Genomic DNA, 18,542 nt, shown 5'->3' on the forward strand with positions numbered 1-18,542 from the left:
TATATTTCATCCCCAAAATTGGTGAGTTTCTGAATTGGGCAGAACGAGCAAGCTGTATTCTCTCATCAAGTAAGAAAACAGTAAAAGTTTGGTTTGCTAATTTCTCATGCCTTAATAGAAAAGTGAGTCTTCTGAATTGCAGCCCCTTTTAGGATGGTGGGCAACAGACAGTTGGTGCACAGCAGGCTGTGGAGTAATGAGTCCGAGCAATATTGTTTTAGAAAAACCTGGCAAACTTGGTTAACCATATGCGGTCATGTCAATTCTGCCTCTCACCTCTGCTCTGAATACTTTCAAATTCATTGCTTTGTTTTGCTAAACTTGAAATTAGGGAAGTGTCTCGCAAATAGTTACATTCCAGCAAGTTCTATGAAAATCTAACAGCTAGCTAAAGGAGAGAACCACTACCTTTCCTCATCTGGTCTTCTGCCTTAAATTAGCTGGTTTGGTGAGGGAATGACTGGGAAACATGTGGAAAAGCTGTCAGCCAGAATGTGTTTGCTTTTTGCCTAATAACCTTAGTATAAAATTTTTTTTGGAGGCATATTGTTAAGTATTAAAACACAAATATTGTACTAAACTGCTTTATTTTCTTGGCAGATCTGTATGGATTAGTCCTTTTTCTTGGAATTGATCCTTACTGGGTCAAACATTGGTGGGACCGACTTTTGTATCGACCTTATTGTAGGAAAAATCCCCAGCCTCTCTACAGTCTAATTGCCAAGATAATGTGGAGATCAGCAAAGAAGGATGTGATTGACCAAGTAAATTAGACTTTTTGGTTTTACAATTCCTGAACAACATTGGTAATAGCTTTATTTGCAAATTATTTATTTTGTTTTTGAATTGCAGATTCAAATCCCCCCTCAGACAGAAAACGTACATTGGCTTCACTTTTCTCCTGTGGAGAGACACTTCTATCATCGCCAGCACGAGGTGTGCTGCCAGGATGCATTGGCAAAACTCAGGAAGATTTCAGACTGGACTCTTAAGCTTAGTAGCCTAGATAGAAGGACTGTGACTTCTATTCTGTACCCTTTGCTGCGGCTGAGGCAGGCCTGCTGTCATCCACAAGCTGTTCGGGGAGAGTTCTTGCCATTACAGAAAAGGTGAATTTCTCTCACTTAAATGGCTTTCTTTACACAAAGGAAAACCCTTATTGTCCCCAGCTGTGGAAGATCTTGTACAGTTCTCAAACAAGCCTAATTTTAAGCTTTTTTAATGTGCAACCATGGCATACCAAGGTATGTGACCTCAGAAGCTGAATAGGATGCAGAGGGTAGTTAGGAAAATTCTTGTGATAAAGAGCATGGTACTGAGAGGCAGTTGTTTGTGTGGTTACGCATTAATATTATGATGCTTATGGATGTTGCAGGTGACAGATTGAATGCGAAACAACCAGATTCTTTTTCAGTTTTAAATAAGCCCACTGATTTTCTTTTGTCTCTTATGAAACTCATGCTCATAAATGAGAAAAAACAGCAAAATGAATGAACAGAATGGAATAATTTCTTTAATTCAAATAAAATGTTAATGTGAGGCTGTAGAATTTGTAAATGTAGATCCAACCTTGAAAGCTGTTCAAATGTAGGAGATTTTGCCATTTCTCCCCTCTCTCCCCCTTTTCTGTGCGTGCTTTTGAGATCATTTTCCTCGGAAGTGCCCTGCAAAAAACTAGTTGGTCTCAGGGTTGGTTAGACCAGAAGTATGTAACTAGCAGCCTAGTAGCAAAATGTAGCTACTACTTTGCCATTCACTTAGGGAGGGGGTGTGAAAGAACAGGCTGTTTCCGTTCCAGGCTCTCACGTTATTTCTTTTTTAAGCTACATGTGGGGAAGAGCTTAAACTTCTGACACTGCTGATGTTTATAGTGTTTCCTGGTCTTGTACACCCATCCTATTCAGTCTTTTTCTGTCTTTTTATGAAGTTTTGTGTCCTACTCCTTCCCTTTTCTCGTACAGAGCACTACTTAATAATGACTAAGCACCCGCAATACACTTTGCCCTTTTTCAGCAGGGGCCAATTTGTTGTAGCATTTTCTGTCTAGCAGTCTGCTAGTGTGGAAGCAAGGACTCAAACATGGAGTAATCAATATTCTCACCAGCCTATAAAAGATTACTTGCATTAAAATGAGCCGGTGAAGTAAAAACAAAATGTGTAAACTGAGCCAAGTATGCTGGGGACAGCTTAGAACTGTGTTGATTTTGGTGGAATGGTTGTGGAGAGACAGCTGCATAGTAACTGTGGTGGAAACACTAGCAATGAAAATTAATTCTTTCTTTAAATTGCATGTACAAAGCAAAGTCATTTCCCAGTGCTACTTAGATACCTTTTTTGTGAACCAAACTTGACTTCAGCAGTGAACATTCCCCCAACGGAGAGATTTGGATCCTGCCTTTGGTTTGGTGTAGGAGAATAATGAAGCAAGGAACTTTGATGGATAAGAAAAAATTAAGGAAATAATGAAGTTGATGCTGGAGCACATGGATAAGACAAACTGGGGTGATGCTGGAGCACATGGATAAGACAAACTGGGGTGAAACAAGAAAGCTGAGTTTGGTGTATATTCTCTGTTAGATGACTGGTTTAGATTTGGGTGAGGTATTTTTTCACCTCTGTCATGAAAGCGAAACATGAAAAAGCGAGACAGAAAAACGAGGACATACACTCAGCAAAAGCATAGGCCTCAAAAAGAGGTTTCTAGGCTTCCCTAGTTAGAATAAAAACCACTTCTTTTTGTCTTAGTTGTCAATCTCAAGCTATGTATCAAATTGCATACTTTATATATGCGTCCTTTTGATTTTTATAGTTTCTCTTGAAACTGCTGATGGTTTTGAAAATGAAAGATAAGTATTAATGGTAGAAGTATCAGAGTATGAGCAGTGTGTGCTATGTGTATTTGCCAACATCTGCACAACCCAGCTAATTATAAATAGTGATTATAGTGATTTAAAGCCTGCTCTAGTTTAACACTGTAGTGTAAACTCAAAGAACAGTTTCTGCAAATGGAACAGGGTTGCAAGGAGGGTAAAATAAAAGCCTTGTCAAGGATACTCTTCCCACATAGCTTGGGCCCAGACTGCACAGAGGTTATGTCACCTCTTGCTCTACTCCGCAGCGTTAAATGCCAAATAATAAATTCTTCTCCTGAAGGTGAAGAAGGCTGAAGAGCAGAGTTATGGGGAGAGGATTAGTGTCTGATCTCATAGTGGCAACTGATCACAGAAACAGCTTCAGGTCAGCTGTTGTAGACTGTTACTGCTGTTTACTCTCCTGTCCACAGCAGTCTTCTTTCTGCCTGGATTGTTTATCCTTTGGCCTTACTCCAAGCTATACATCATAGACTCATAGAATAGTTAGGGTTGGAAAGGACCTTAAGATCATCTAGTTCCAACCCCCCTGCCATGATCAGGATCACCTCACACTAAACCATGTCACCCAAGGCTCTGTCTAACCTGGCCTTGAACACTACCAGGGATGGAGTATTCACAACCCCCCTGGGCAACCCATTCCAGTGCCTCACCACTCTCACAGTAAAGAATTTCTTCCTTATATCTAATCTAAACTTCCCTGTTTAAGTTTTAACCCATTAACCCTTGTCTGATCACTACAGTCCCTAATGAAGAGTCCCTCCCCAGCATTCCTATAGCCCCCCTTCAGGTACTGGAAGGCTGCTAGGAGGTCTCCACGCAGCCTTCTCTTCTCCAGGATGAACAGCCCCAACTTTCTCAGCCTGTCTTCACACGGGAGGTGCTCCAGTCCCCTGATCATCCTCGTGGCCCTCCTCTGGACTTGTTCCAACAGATCTGTGTCCTTTTTATGTTGAGGACACCAGAACTGTACACAGTACTCTGAGTATGCCTCTCCCTTTCTTCTTTTTCATCTCTGTTCTTGTTTCTCCCTCTTATCTCTCCATTTCCTGTATTTTTATGTTAAGCTAATTCTTTTCTGACTGAATTCCTCTCATGAATTACAAACATTACAAACAAATGTAGAAAAGGAAGTTTATAATTACTAATCTTCGCTATTCTCATTTCACACATTTTCTTCTTTCCCTTGACACCTCATGAGTTTTGCATGTTTAGATTGGTTGCAGGGTGAAGAAATGTAGTCTCTCATAGCTTTTTTAATTTTAACAGCTTGTAGCAAAATGAGGTGTATTTTTGCTTGGTATCCAGTTTGCCACTGTAACAGAGCAAAATATTTTGCCCTGTGAAGGATTAGTTTAGTTAATTTTCCCCTTGCTTTTTATTTATTTCTATTTTTAGGAGATGTCAACCTGTTTTTCATGTTCAAGTTAGGTTAAAGCTCTAGCTGGAAGAAAAGCTGAGAACTAAGGGTTTTTCAATAAGTAAATACATCTTGAATGAACATTTGCACGGTATGGTGGATGTGTGTGAGTTTCATGCTGCACAACATGACAGTTTTACTTTTCTAGGATTGTGGTTTTGTTTCACATTTGAGCCATTTGGTCTCCATTTCAGCACCATGACCATGGAGGAACTGTTAACATCTCTGCAGAAAAAATGTCGAACAGAGTGTGAGGAAGCTCACCGACAGTTGGTGTGTGCTCTGAATGGCTTAGCTGGTATCCATATCATTAAAGGTAAGAGTGGATGGCCATAGCATATACTTTACTTCTTTTAGTTGGCTGATTATGGTTTAGCTGCCACCATGTAAAAGCAATGTTTTTTCTGAATTCAGGGGAAAAGCCATAGTGAAATCTTGGGAAACTAGAGAGGCTTGGAACAGTGTTCATAATAAGATAACTCATTCTAGAGGGAGAAAAGGTGTTGTTTTGTGCGTTTTCTTGATGTCTCAGAGTATTTCTGGCTTTTTCGGTTTATATTCTTTCTTAATTCTGCCATCTGTGTGTACTGGGAGGATAAAAGATGTTATACTCGTGTAATTACGTTTAACCTGGTTTTGTTTTATCAGTAATGCTTTCTGGGCGTCCTTTGTGTCCTCTGCCATGCAAACTGCTACACTGATTGTGGAATCTCATGGCTGCTGCCTGCTACATGGCTCTGTCAATGTAGATTTTGACTGAACTGGGAGGGGAAAAAAGCTTTGAATAGGAAATAAGAATGATTACAGGCATCTTGAATGTCCCACTAAACAAAATAATAATAAATTAAAATTACTTAGCCATGAATGTGAAAAAAATGCTTCTTTGCCAAGTAATAAGTCTTCTAAAGTTGACAAGCTCCTTGAATTTTTCCAGCTCATGTTGAAGTCTTCTTTCAAAGAGGAGAACAAGCAGACTGCCTCTTCCATTACTTGCACAGAAATACTACATTTAGATTCTCTAGTCTGTAGTTAGTAGGTTTAAAATGTTAGGTTTGTTATTATTGCAGGATGGAGATCAAGTTTTTCAGCTAGAGTTAAGTCCTTTAAAAGATCTCTGCACAGATTAAATCCTTCTAAAATACACTAGTACAAAAAAATAAGTTTGGCATTTTTTTTCAAAATCAGGTTGATGAAATTTGCATTCGGTGAGGAACAAAAGCAGGACTGAGTCAGAATTCTGGTTTGTAACTTTTGTCTCCCTTACCTCCAGCATTGCTGTTACACTCAGTCACCTTTATCAGCAAGGAGAAAGTGCACTTCATATATAAGAAAAGCCATTAATTTATTGTTACTGTGACTGAAATCTTACAGGTGTAATTGCTGTTATCCAGATCTAATTGTTACAGAAAAGAGAATAATAATCACAGTTGTTTCTACTGCTTTTCCTGCTTTTATGCTTACCTTTCTACTGCCCTTCAGAGTCCTGAGGTCAATGGTGTTTCATAGTCGTGGTGGCAGTGCTATGGCTAGTTGTCACCACCTGGAATTCTCAGGAGGAGTAAGATTTATTTTTTTTTTTATGTTGATAATTTCTTTTTTTCTTACTCAAGGATCCAATTTGGGTCATTTTTATGTTTGCTAGCACACTTTTCTACACCTTTCTCTGTCTTCATTGGACTGCAGCTTCACTTTAACATCAAATTTAGTGTACATGATGCCTTTTATGAATGTTACATACTATTTCTTTGTTCTCTTTGTTGCCCCTAAAACCAGTTTTGTCCAGCTCTAGGTCTGCATTTCTTTGACTGTGGGTGAGTTGTTTATAGCCATGGCTTTCGTATTCACTGCCAAGCCTGTGTACCATCTCTTAGCATTCCATGGCTGTATTCTACACTTCATCCTATGTCTTTACTTTTCAAGGTTTTTGCTATGCTTACTAGGCGTGTATTTCTCTAAGCTACATCATTGGTTAAGTTGTAAATATCTCATTCTACATGAAGTAACTGCGTGTTACTGCTTTCTATATAAAACTGTGGTTGTACTACACAAAGACAAATGCTAAAATAAAAAAAAAAAAATAGACCAGTGAATTAGACACCTAGTGAATGAGAGGAATTGCTATCACAGCTAAGCCAAGGGAAAGGTCCAGGCAGATCAAAAGAAACTCAGATGAGATCTGACATGCCTCAGCTTGAACTCTTTCAAATTCAGTGTAGCTTTTGGCCTGTTACTAGTAATGACGATAATATTTTGCAGGACTACAATCTTAAAATTAGAAACACTTTCAATATAAGGAATCTTGTTGAAAATAGGGTTGGTACAGATATGTAGGATGTTATTTGTTATCTGCCTTCATGCATTTCATGTGTCTGTACTTCCCCATGGTCTTCTGAGCCTATTACTGGCTAAGTACATTTCTGTCAGTTGAGCAAAGAAAATAAAAATAATTTATTTTTGTACTGCTTTTCCATATGCAATTTCACTTTTTTATTGCTGTTTTTTGTTATATAATCTATTTTCTGAGAAGTGATTGTGGTGTTAGCAGCTTACATCAGTAGTTACGCACCCTGCATGTGTTTAATCATTTTTGCCTTTCTGAATTGTGACACAACTTTCATTGTTTTCACTGGAAGAGTGAATTATGTATTTGCAGTGTGAATTCAGTAATGCATCACTGCAGTGAGTTGTAGATGATTTTTTTTTTTTTTTAGCTCAACATGTGAGGTTTCTTTGACTTATGCAACTGTAATTACATATTTTAAGATCAAGATCTTGCAGTCACAAAAGATACCTAATTTGGAAACTGCTTTAGTCATTGTAAAATATAATACTCTGTCTTTTACCAGGTTTTGGGGGAGGGCGGGGGAGGATCAGAATGAAAAGGGAAGATTTGCTTAAAGACAAGCAGATATTATTTACCCTCTCTGAAAGCATCTTAGTATGTTACAAGTGATGGCCAGTTGTGGCTGCTTGTATATTTAAACCCAACACAATATGTGTGTGTTTTCTGCTCCTCTTTTAATTCAGGAGAATATGCATTGGCTGCAGAGCTGTATAGAGAAGTGTTACGATCATCTGAAGAGCACAAAGAAAAGCTCAAAACAGATTCCTTGCAAGTGAGTGAGCATTCAAATGTAAAAATAAATCAGCTAGTAGTTAAGAACTGGAATACTTCAGATTTAGTTTCACAGGTCAGTCTTTACTTCCTCCTAGTAGTTGCTGAATGACTCCTTCAGCCTGCTGTCCTTATCGCAATCTTTCGATCAGAATCTGTTTAGAGACCTCCGTGTTTCCTTTTTTTATTTTTTTAATTTTTAATCTACTGGAATTCTAAGAACTTCTGCTTGTGGGTGTTCATGATATTCCAAAAGCAGTGTATGATCTCCACCTGCTGTTCTGCAATAAACTCAACAAGCTGAATTCATAGACTTCTGTATGTGGCTGTGACTGCTCACATTAATGGTATTGTTTTACATCCAGCAAACACCGGATGCTGGGCTTGCATTGAGATTGATAAATTTGCCAAACGATAGAGAATAATACAATTGTTATACTGCAGAAGATGTCCTCTGACAGGGAATTAAAACATGAGAGAATCAAAATGAATTTTCAGGTAATAATATTAATGCATTTTTAATACTATATTAAAAATATACATATATTTACCTGGTAAAAAGGAATGGTTCTCTAAGTAACATCTTTATATTTCTTCAAGAAATATCAGTTCTAAATTGACCAAAATTCTCAGAAGCATAACAAGATACTTAAAATGTTAATGATGGATAAATAAGAAGTGACTTAGATTGCTTCACTAAGCAAGTTATTGTTATCTTGCATGTGGTCACCTGTTGGCTTCATTGTGCTTCTTTGTTCCTTCCTGCTCCTTTGTGACTTCCCAAAGGCATTTTCACTTAGCGTAGTCATATCAGCATAAACCTGTTAAGCTGCTTATAACAGGGTTGTTAATTAAGCTGCTTTACTGGCTTATGCAAACCGATAAAACTTTTTCCCCCTCAAAATGTACAATATGTTAGTGTAATAAAGCTCAGCTTCTGATGAGTACTTCCCAGTTGTGTAGGCTTAGCTCTTTAAGACAACGTCAATTCACTGCTGGCCAGTGCTCTTTAGTGGCTGAGATAGTGACAGGACAAAGGTGAAGTGAATCCAGAAAGTGAGAAAGTTTATGATGGTGGTGGTTATTAGTATGATTTTGTGGGAGATATTCAGGTAGCATAATATTAGGGGTCTGGTCTGGGATACATAGGGGGAACACAGGGAAGAGGAATAAAATTAGCTTAGATTAACAGTTGAGTTTATTTTCCCCAAAAAAGAAATAAAGGTCATGTTTTATTCAGTCATTTTTATTGCAGGTAAGTGAAGAACATGGAAATTGAACCCTTGGAAGCTGTTTTTTTCCTTATACTTTATTTTGCTTTAGATAGGCTAAATGAATGGTCTCCTTGTAATATACTCGGAGATAAATAATTTATCTTCCATAACAGCAAAGGGGTGTTTTAATTAGGAGGATGAGTATGGAATGGACAGAAGCATAGAATCATAGAGTGGTTAGGGTTGGAAGGGACCTTAAAGATCATCTGATGATTTATGTCAAACTTGCATCCTGATTTACTTTTGAGGTGTTGAATAAGGCGTTTTTAATGTTTCATTTTCTACCTCAGTAAATGAGGAAAAATATATTTATTTTCTTTGTTAATCTGGATTTAGCTTACAGAGGGGGGGGAAAACCCAACTGATTTTAAATTAATACTAATTTTTTGCTGTATGCTTTCACTGCTATTTAAGTTTTTCCTGTTGAAGATGTTGCAGCGTGTATTTTCATGATTTCTGTTAACTTTGTATATATTTAGAGACTTCATTCTACACACAATTTGATGGAATTGTTGGCAAAGCACCCAGGAATTCCTCCGACTTTGCGTGATAGCCGACTTGCAGAAGAGGTAAATGATACTCATTTTTATATAGATACATTTTGAAGAGCACCTTTTAATATTTTTTTTTTGTCCTTCAATATTTTGTCTAACTAAAATAAAATAGCTTTCAGGTTAACTTCATACATTTCCTTTCAGGTTAGTAAAATCAAGAGTTGTTTAGTGTTGAAGATGAGAGCTGAAATGTACGGTGAAATGCTGCTGTTCTCTCACCACCAAATATTGGTGATCTCTTGTTATGTTTTGAGTGTTTTGTAGAAGTTTTAATAAGTTTTATCTCTGAAAAGTGATTTCCCCACCCTACAATGTTCTTGTGGAAATAACTTACATAAATGTTAATGATAAACAATACATCATCCTGAATTCTTAGGAGTCCTTTATTTTCTCCCATTTATTTCCTCATTTTGACTGCACATAGTCAGTTTTCTCTAGGTGAAGTTTATTTTTCTTGCATAGGTGCCTTCCATTCCAAAATGCTTCCCCATCTCCTAGTAAATGTAAGCTACTACTGCCTATTGCACCTTCTCAGTCATGTCTTGAAGCTGTTTTCTACCTCGTTTTGGTCCTGTGGGTGGTACTGGTAATGTCTTCTTTGAAACATTCATGAGAAGATGCTGTTTTGTAGTGTTCTTTATAATCTAAAATTTGCCAGTAGCATCTGTCCAGGCTCTTGCTGTACTACTTATACTGTACTCACATGGTCTACAACAAGTGGTTTACCCTCCACTCCTGTACTGCCTAAGCATCTAGAAGGGTTGACAGTCTTTGGCCAGATGAACAAGTCACTGTGTGTTACTTCCTGTGTGCATAAGTCTGCTAACTATATTCTTAATCTTGACTAGGGAAATACCTGGTAAAATAGCTGGGTTCACTCTTCTCCAGTGGTTACTTGTAGTGGACATATAGACCCCAGGTTGTTATGGCATCATTTTGGTAAAAGGTATCTTGGCAAGTCCCTAGCTGAACCTCCCCTTCAGAGCAGGGTCAGCACTGATTTCTGACCAGGTAGTTCAGAGCTTTGTCCAATTGGGAGGTTAAAACATAATCCTCATAGTTGAAATAAAATTCACATAGAACCTCCCATTCCAACTTATAGCCATTATCCATCATTAGTTCGCCATGTACTTCAGTAAAGTGGTGCCTGGCTCCTGATTCTTGGTGATTTCCTTCTGGCTGCTGTAAGGCTGCTATTATGTACCCTCTTAAGCCTCTCTCCTCCAAGCTGGTCAAGCTCAGTTCTTTCAGCCTCTCTAGTTACGTGGTGATGATCAGTATCTGTCTTATTATTTGGATATCTTGTGATCTTTTATCAGTTCATTGCAAATTCTATGCATAGGTAGCATTTTTTCTGTTTTAATTTGCCTTTATAGAAATACTGCCCAGTTTTCCATTGTCAAATAACTGGCATTTTTTTATCACCTTCTCCTAATACTATAAAGAGGAGGTAGCATGTAGGTAGCTCACCGTTTTAAAACATTATGGTAGCTGCGGAGTTTTTGCATTTTCAGTTATACCTCATAAATATGATTTGTGCATAATCTAAGCTCTCATTTCCATACAGGCAGAACAACTTCGACAGCATTATATGAGTAAATCCAATGCAGAAGTTGCAGAAGCCCATCAGGCCTTACAGCCAGTTTTTCAGACCATTCGGGAGCTCCAGAGAAAGGCAGGTACCTCTTACATATTTAGACTCTGAATTCTGAGATTTATTTTTTATATATCTATTATTTTCATCTGTTTATCCAGAACACCAGCTGTTCTTTATCTCTAACAGTTCTTTGAAGGCCTGTTTAGAACATGACTTTGTCAGTGTGCTTGCATGCACGCACCCAACCCCTAAACCATGTTCTGTGTCCTCTGCGTGAAGATGCACATAGTACTTGATGAACAGATGATTAAAAACAGAAGTACATCGTGGGATAATTCTAATAAAGTTTAAGACCAGCTTGATTTTTATATTAACTGTGCTTCACCTGTAATTTAGGTAAATAACTTGCAGATTTTGGCTTGAATAGTTTCTGTGGTGTATCAGTTAGTATTTCAGTTGCTTTCAAAGCAACTGTCCTTTGACTTGCATGTGGTTGTTGTGCTAAGGCTTAATTGTGTTTAGGCAATGTGACAATTCAGGCTTCAAGGAAAGGTGCAATTCCTGAATGAGTTGATGAATGCCTGAGTGGAAATGCTGCTTCTCACTTGTCTAATAGTAAAAAAATAATGAAGAAATGCGGGCAGATGGCACATGAGGAAGTACACTTCTGCATTTTCTTTCACCTTTGAAAATCATAAGGTCACTTCAGTGTTGTTTTATTAATCTCACAGAAAGCTTGCTTTCCCTGATTAAAAAGATCCTTTTGTCTTGAGAGAGAGATGGAAAGAGGAAAGTTTTTGATTGCAGTATCTCTATGTGGCCATTCTGTTTAGATGGTCTTGGTGAATCTGACTCTACTAAAGCAATTTGAAGGTGCAGCAGTAGAAAATGTAGAATATTTCTTAATCATGTATTCACTTAAACAGGAGAATAAATATTTTCTTAAGCATACTCTCATCTTCCACTTTCCATGAAATTTACTGTTTTTTGTTTGTGACCTGAAGAGCAGTATAAGCCTCTCCTGAAATGAGTTGTTGTTGAACGTTTATGGATAAATCTGTTCTTTTGCATACAGATACATTCAGGTTCTCCTTGGTGGTTGGATGTCATCCACACAGCAATACAGTATGCCATCGATGAGGAGCTCGTTCAACGTGTGCAAAATGAAATAACATGCAACTACAAACAGCAGATTAATAAACTCTCCATGGCAGAGAAGTAAGAGAATAGCTAAAATAGGCTAATGAATACAGTTAAGTCTGCTCAAGTCCTCTTACCAGTTTATGCTAACAGTTGCATTTAAATAGCAAGCTGTAGTTTCAGTCTTCTGTATTCATGCATCTGCTGAGCAAGAAAGATTCAAAGTTGATTGCGTTAAAATTGTATAACCTCCAAAAGAAACTGCTTTGCTTAAATGGAAAGTAGACAGGCAATATCAGAAGATCCTTATGTAGTACCATAAAATAGCGTAATTGTTTTTCTGATCAAAGAATTTTGGCTTGGTTTTGTTAAGAGACAACAGTACCACTTTTGTGTGCTATTACAGAATAATGAATTGGAAGGTACATCTGGAGGTCACTTAGACCATTCCCCAGCTTATAGATCCAGGCCCATGCTCAGAAATTAATCCCAATCAGGTTGCATGGGAATTTGTCCTGTTAAGTTTAGGGTATCTCCAAGGAGGGAGATTACATTTCATAGCCTCTAGGTGAAACCTGTTCCACTATTTGACCTATTTGGTGGAAAAAAGAATTAAAAATCTTTCTATTTAGTTATTATTTCCTATGTTGCATTTCACTGCCTCTTGTCCTTCCATCACATGCCTTTGGGAAAAGTTTGGCTTGGTCTTCTCTGTACCTTCCAGTTACATAGATGTAGAAAGCAATAAGGTCTCCCCTGAGCAATCTGATTTTAAGGCTGAATAAACCCTTTGTTCCCACCCTCATCTTGTATCTTCTGTGCTCTAGCTCCTTAAGTTCACCACAGAAAAGGGAGACATAGAAGAAGAGTGCTCTCACAGTTTAACTTCAGGCAGTTTTCTCAGATACGTGAACAATCCTTATGCTTTTAAATAAAATCTTTCTAAATCATATTTTAGTTACATATATATATATAAATATTTAAATGCACATACATATGTATGAATATCTAATGTGTATATAAAATATTGATGTGTGCAGAAATTTAGATACTTAAAATATGCACAGAATTTAATTAAATACATAAAGACATATACTCCACTGAGACTACTCTGTTACCACCATCCCAAATTATGCTGAGAAGGAAGAAGGAAATTCTGTCTGTTAAAGTCGATACTGGGGGCCATCCAGCTGGAAAGTGTCTTTGCTTGGGGTTCTGGAGAATGCCAAGTTGACCAAGAGCCATCTATTTGTCCTTGTGGCAAAGAAGGTTTATGGTATCCTGGACTGCATTAGATAATATATTGCCAGCAGGTTGAGGGAAGTAATCCTTTCTGTCTACTCAGTGCTGTGAGTCCACACCTGGAGTACTCTGCCCAGTTCTGTGCTCTCCAGTACAAGAGAAACAAGGACATACTGGAGAGATCCCACCAAAGGGCCAAGATGATGTTGATGAAAGGACTGAAGCATCTCTTATGCCAAGAGAGGCTGAGAGAGCTGGGACTATTCAGCGGTTCAGGGGGATCTTCTCAAAGCTATCTGTGACTCAACTGTTTCTTTTATAAAATAAGGATAAAACTTACTTCCCATTTAACTTGTTCTGGCATATGCAGTTAAAAAGTTAAAAGCTAGTGTCTTGGGAAGTACTACTGGTCAGTGGTGAAAGCAACAAGTTCTAATCTGCAGTTGAGTGTTAGAGATGGTTAATCCAGAGTATGGTGTGGGAGATTTTTATGAATCTGGAATGTTTAGAATCATAGAATAGTTAGGGTTGGAAAGGACCTTAAGATCATCAACTTCCAACCCCCCTGCCATGGGCAGGGACACCTCGCACTAAACCATATCACCCAAGGTCTCGTCCAGCCTGGCCTTGATTTGGCAAATGATAGTATTAACAACAGACGTGAATGAAATTTACATGTATTTTCAGGCTACCTGGTTAGGCAAACTCGTCTGTTTTATTTTAAAATACACGTTGCTTAAACAGGTCATATTAAATGCCAGACTTTAGTAGTGTTAAACCTGTGCTTTTCTTTCCACACTTCACAAAAGGGGTGTTTTGGACTAAAGCTTCCATGCTGAGTAGAACCACATTCTTATAATATACTTTCTTGTACATGAACGCATGAATGATCTTATATGAATGGTGCACTCTCAGCAGGGTAACTCTGCCCACAGGAACAATACGGTATGGGAAGTGCTTAACTGGTGCTCAGGTTCTTACTCCAGTCATGACAGTCAGTAAAGTTTTAGCAAAATGGTTCACTGTTATGTCCATTTAATAATTTTAACTTTGAAAACTAACTTGCAAAATGCAGTATATTTTTTTGTGAGCAGTGCATGTGTCTGCCACGAATTGCATAGGTGCATTAAAATTGAGTTTGGTAGCCAACAGATGCAAATAAGGATATGGGTATGTGCAGTTGTTTACCTTTAGTGGATTTATATTGTGGACCAGAGTGTTGCAGGCTTGTGTTGACTGCTAATATTCAGTTGTATCTCAAATCTTGGAAGGAGTCTTTCTATTCTGCAAATACCAGACATCATCTAAGGGGATTCAAATAAATGATTCTAACAGTATTAGTAGTAATAAGCATCTGCTTATGATACGAAATTTATATGTTGTCCTAGATTGCTATTAGCTATTTCTGTTCTACTTCAAAATACTGAATTAAGTTTGGATTCAATGACTTAGCATCCAATTAGTTCCTTGTTTCTTTAAATCAGATTCCGTGACTGCAGAGGCCTTCAGTATCTGCTCACAACCCATCTGGATGAAGTGAAGAAGTTCCAGAAGATTGTAAGAGAAGCAGTGAAAAACTTAGAAGGCCCTCCCTCTAAGCAGGTTATTGAGGCTGCCACTATCTGCCATTTGAGACCTGTTAGACTTCCACTTAACAAGTATGTCTTGAAAATAGAAAATATACTTTAGAAGTGTATTATTAAATTCTCCTTTCTTTTTTAAATAAGAGATTAAAGTCCTTACTCTGTACTTAGGGTTTGTATGCACGCAGATATCACAGATCCATTTGTTAAGAGTCATGACCTTACTTTGGGTTTATTCTTAGAAAATCTTTTCCTGTCAGTTAGTATATTGGTGTACGTAAGAGTGTTACATTGTTCTTTCTTTTATAAGGACCTTGTGTGGTTTTATATTTTGGAATAGGGAATTAAAGGAATTACTTTAGTTTCTGATTAAATTCTGAGTGCTTCAGTCTGAGTGTTTTCAATCTTCTGTATTACAGCTGTGTCTTCTGTAAGGCTGATGAGTTGTTCACAGAATACGAGTCAAAGCTCTTTTCTCAGACGTAAGTTCATGGCTTTATAAACTTCTCACTATAAAAAGAAGTGGAAGTTGGATTGTTTTCTGTTTTCTACTTCTAAGTTTTCTGAGATAGGTGATGAAAAAATTACAGCAACTTCTTGCCAATGGCCCTGATAGCAATTTTATTCATCAGCTTTAATTTTCTATGTAAATTTAATTTTAAAAAGTTGTGTACAAGGAACCAGTACATGCCACTTTTACTCAAGTTGCTATATGACCATACATTTTCAATGAAGTATCGAAGTGTTCAGAAAGCTTCTGTACAAGTGTGCTAATTAGATATGTATTCCTATTTGTGTAAATATTTCTTTGCAGTCCAGTTGCAAGTGGTATAATGTCATACTTGTTCATAGATTATTATATTTTTTAAATTCTGTATAGTTCATAAAATAACAAAAACTAAAGCTACAATGCAGGGGAATTCAGATAGGAAATCAGCTGTGAGCTGAAAGTTTGTACCTGCGTACATGAGAGAAGTATGCTTAGTGGACAGTATGGATACGCATAGATAATAGCCCTCCATATGCTTTCTCTTTGACTTTATCTCTCATATCCCTCACAGTACCAAAATCGGATTCAAAAATCTTGAGGTCACTGAGAAAACATTTTGAAAAGTCTTTACCATCAGGAGCTCTGTTGTCTAATGATTGTTGGAAGCATTAGGAAATGTTAGTGTGTTTCTGAATCAGCATTATTTGTCATGGAGGGAACTGGGAAGCTGTAGTGTTCTTAAATAGTGCAAGTATTCAGCATATTTTGCATTGGCATTTAACTCTTGCTGATTAAAGAAGTCAGAATTGCATTTTTAAGTAAATGTTGGTATTAATCATTAATAGCTACTGAAAGATAATTAAGATGTGTAAGCCTTTACCAAAGGTATTGATGATTTTGAGCTGACAGTGGCCTATACAGTGATTTCATTGCTGGTACTTAAGCCACTGTTGCTCAAAGGAAGCTTTTGAGGTACTGAGTAAAACAGTGGTTTATGTTTGTTTGATTTGCTTTATTCTTTAATCAAATATTAGAGGGCTGAAATATATGATGAATAAGTAGAAATAAATATGCAAGTACAAAATCAGTGATGAGTAGTATAATGTTGGGTTTGTTTTTTAAGTGTCAAAGGCCAAATGGCAATATTTGAGGAGATGATTGAAGATGAAGAAGGGCTTGTCGATGACCGTTTACCTACCACAAGCAGAGGACTGTGGGCAACCAGTGAAACTGAACGTGCCTTGAAAGCTATTCTCTCCTTTGCCAAAGCTCACCGAATGGATGCTAAGCTAACTGAAGAAGGCAGTGTATTTCTGGAACTCTTTGAAGCATGGAAAAAGGAATATAAGGTACAATAAATGAGACAGTGATGAAACAGCTGGAAGGTCTCTTTAATGTAATATAAACAAATTGAAGCTGAATATGAACAAATCTAGATTATATTCCTGAAATTAGGGTTTGCCTACACAAAACTTTTTCGTAGTGTTTATTTTACAGGGTTTGATTTAAAATGGTTTAGTATGATTGCAGAGTTTGTAAAAGCTATACTGGTTCCTAAGCAAATTAGTAAGCATTGTAATTGCATCTAGTAAGACAGTATACAGATACAATTAAATGGGTTTGTTTAGTTAAATCAGAATAGAGCAAGACTCGGCAAATTGGTCAGTTCTGTAATTCCGTTTACCTTCAGTCTTCTGCTAGCTAGAGGTGTCCTTTCACTGTTGGTTTATTTCCTGGATCTTGTTTACTACACAGTGTAACCTGAAATAATTAGTCTCTTGTTGTTTGGGTCAGAGTGCTACAAAAGTATACTGTCTCTTTATTTTATGCATCGTTGTGTATCTGTGTTTCCTTGCAGTGAGTACATGCAAGTGATGGAGAAGGGGGAATTGCTGTTGCACGCAACAGGTCTCATCCTGTCTTAAAACCTAGGGTGCAATCGAAAGTGTTTCCTCTTGAATGCTTCTTCTCATTTTTAATTAACAGACTTCAGCTTCAGTAAACACTTGGTGTGCTAGTGCCAGGTTTATTTGACTCATGTGCTCTGTTTTGGTTTATGATTCTAGGAAATTGTCACTTGCTTTTTCTAAGAGGTTTTGAAAAAGCAAAGGTACTTATTGCGGAAGTATGCTATCCAGGAATTTAAACATTTATTATTTTGTTATATAGAAGATAGGAGAAGGTACTGTAGCAAGTGATTTCCTTTATGTATCTTGGATTAACTAAAGGGAATTTATTCAGGGGGTTTAGGTTTATGTGGGTTGGTTTGGATTTGTTTTGTTGTGGGTTTTCTTTTCCCAGAAAACTTGTTTCTGGTCACCTGCTTTCCTCAGGTTAGTAGCACTGCTTAGGAGTGAGAATCTGGAGTGGCCTTAAAAAGAGTTACTACGTTACAGAGTAACACAGTGCAAAATGTTTTTAAACAAAATAACATCTCAGTCGGCATTTAGGTATTTGATAAAGTCATTAAACACCTAGTGAAGTTGTGCTGCTCTCACAAAGTCAGGTCACTTGCTTATGGTGCCAAAATGTGAACTGAAGTATACTGACCCTAGCTGTTCTCATGCTTCATCATTTTATGTCCTTGGCTTGTAGTAGTTCACAAAAGGAGGAGACTGTAAAGTAACTATTTACCAAGGCAATGCTGCGTGTTAGGGATTTCCTGCTGAAAGAAGGGAGCACAGTCTCTTCATGTCCTTTTACTTTAGGAAACAAATTTGGGACTAATATGCCAATGACAATGAAAATAGTGCCAAAACGATTCCATCTGTTGTGACTTAGAAATGTTAAATCAATTGGCCATACTACTCTAATCCAGATTGATCTACAGGGATGACACTCTGTAAAATAACCCATAAATCTAAAACAAGCTGGCGGTTTTGTTGTTATTTTTTGTTTGGGTGTTGGGTTGTTTTCTCTTTCTTTGGGTTTTTTTAGCAAAAGTATTTTTTGCTTACTTTCTCCTTTAGTTTAGTTTCTTTAGTCTTGGGGGAGTAAGCTCCTTCCAGCTGATTTTCTGTCCTTACCCTGCATGCCAGGTTTAATACACAGTAATTTTATATTTGTAATCTAGGCTTAGCTCAAAACAAATGCTTTGGTAGTCTTTCCTGAGCTAAAAGAAAAACCCAAACAATCAACCAGCACATCTCTCATCAACTGATTGTTTAGAAATATCTTTACAACTGAAAAATCAGAAATCAGCAACTAGTAAACTAGTAAGTTTTGGAATTTGCAAAAGGTCTTAGAATTCCAGTAAG

General features: G+C 37.4%; 1 protein-coding gene across 5 annotated transcripts in view; it reads left to right on the forward strand.

The window, feature by feature from the left end:
* The window catches only part of SHPRH (SNF2 histone linker PHD RING helicase), a 50,916-nt gene that overhangs the window by 18,756 nt on the left and 13,618 nt on the right, over positions 1 to 18,542 (forward strand). For all 5 annotated transcript variants that reach the window (XM_061378719.1, XM_061378718.1, XM_061378720.1 and 2 more), the window contains 10 exons: positions 601 to 764; positions 853 to 1,109; positions 4,485 to 4,606; positions 7,318 to 7,406; positions 9,159 to 9,248; positions 10,801 to 10,908; positions 11,906 to 12,048; positions 14,697 to 14,870; positions 15,215 to 15,277; positions 16,409 to 16,634. In XM_061378719.1, the coding sequence (XP_061234703.1) occupies positions 601 to 764; positions 853 to 1,109; positions 4,485 to 4,606; positions 7,318 to 7,406; positions 9,159 to 9,248; positions 10,801 to 10,908; positions 11,906 to 12,048; positions 14,697 to 14,870; positions 15,215 to 15,277; positions 16,409 to 16,634 (1,436 nt within the window). The remainder of the gene's footprint in view (positions 1 to 600; positions 765 to 852; positions 1,110 to 4,484; positions 4,607 to 7,317; positions 7,407 to 9,158; positions 9,249 to 10,800; positions 10,909 to 11,905; positions 12,049 to 14,696; positions 14,871 to 15,214; positions 15,278 to 16,408; positions 16,635 to 18,542) is intronic.

The sequence above is a fragment of the Neopsephotus bourkii genome, unplaced genomic scaffold (assembly GCF_033783945.1).
Source record: "Neopsephotus bourkii isolate Nb327-2 ecotype Australia unplaced genomic scaffold, CSIRO-AGI_Nbou_v1 NB_1767, whole genome shotgun sequence".
NCBI lineage: Eukaryota > Metazoa > Chordata > Aves > Psittaciformes > Psittacidae > Neopsephotus > Neopsephotus bourkii.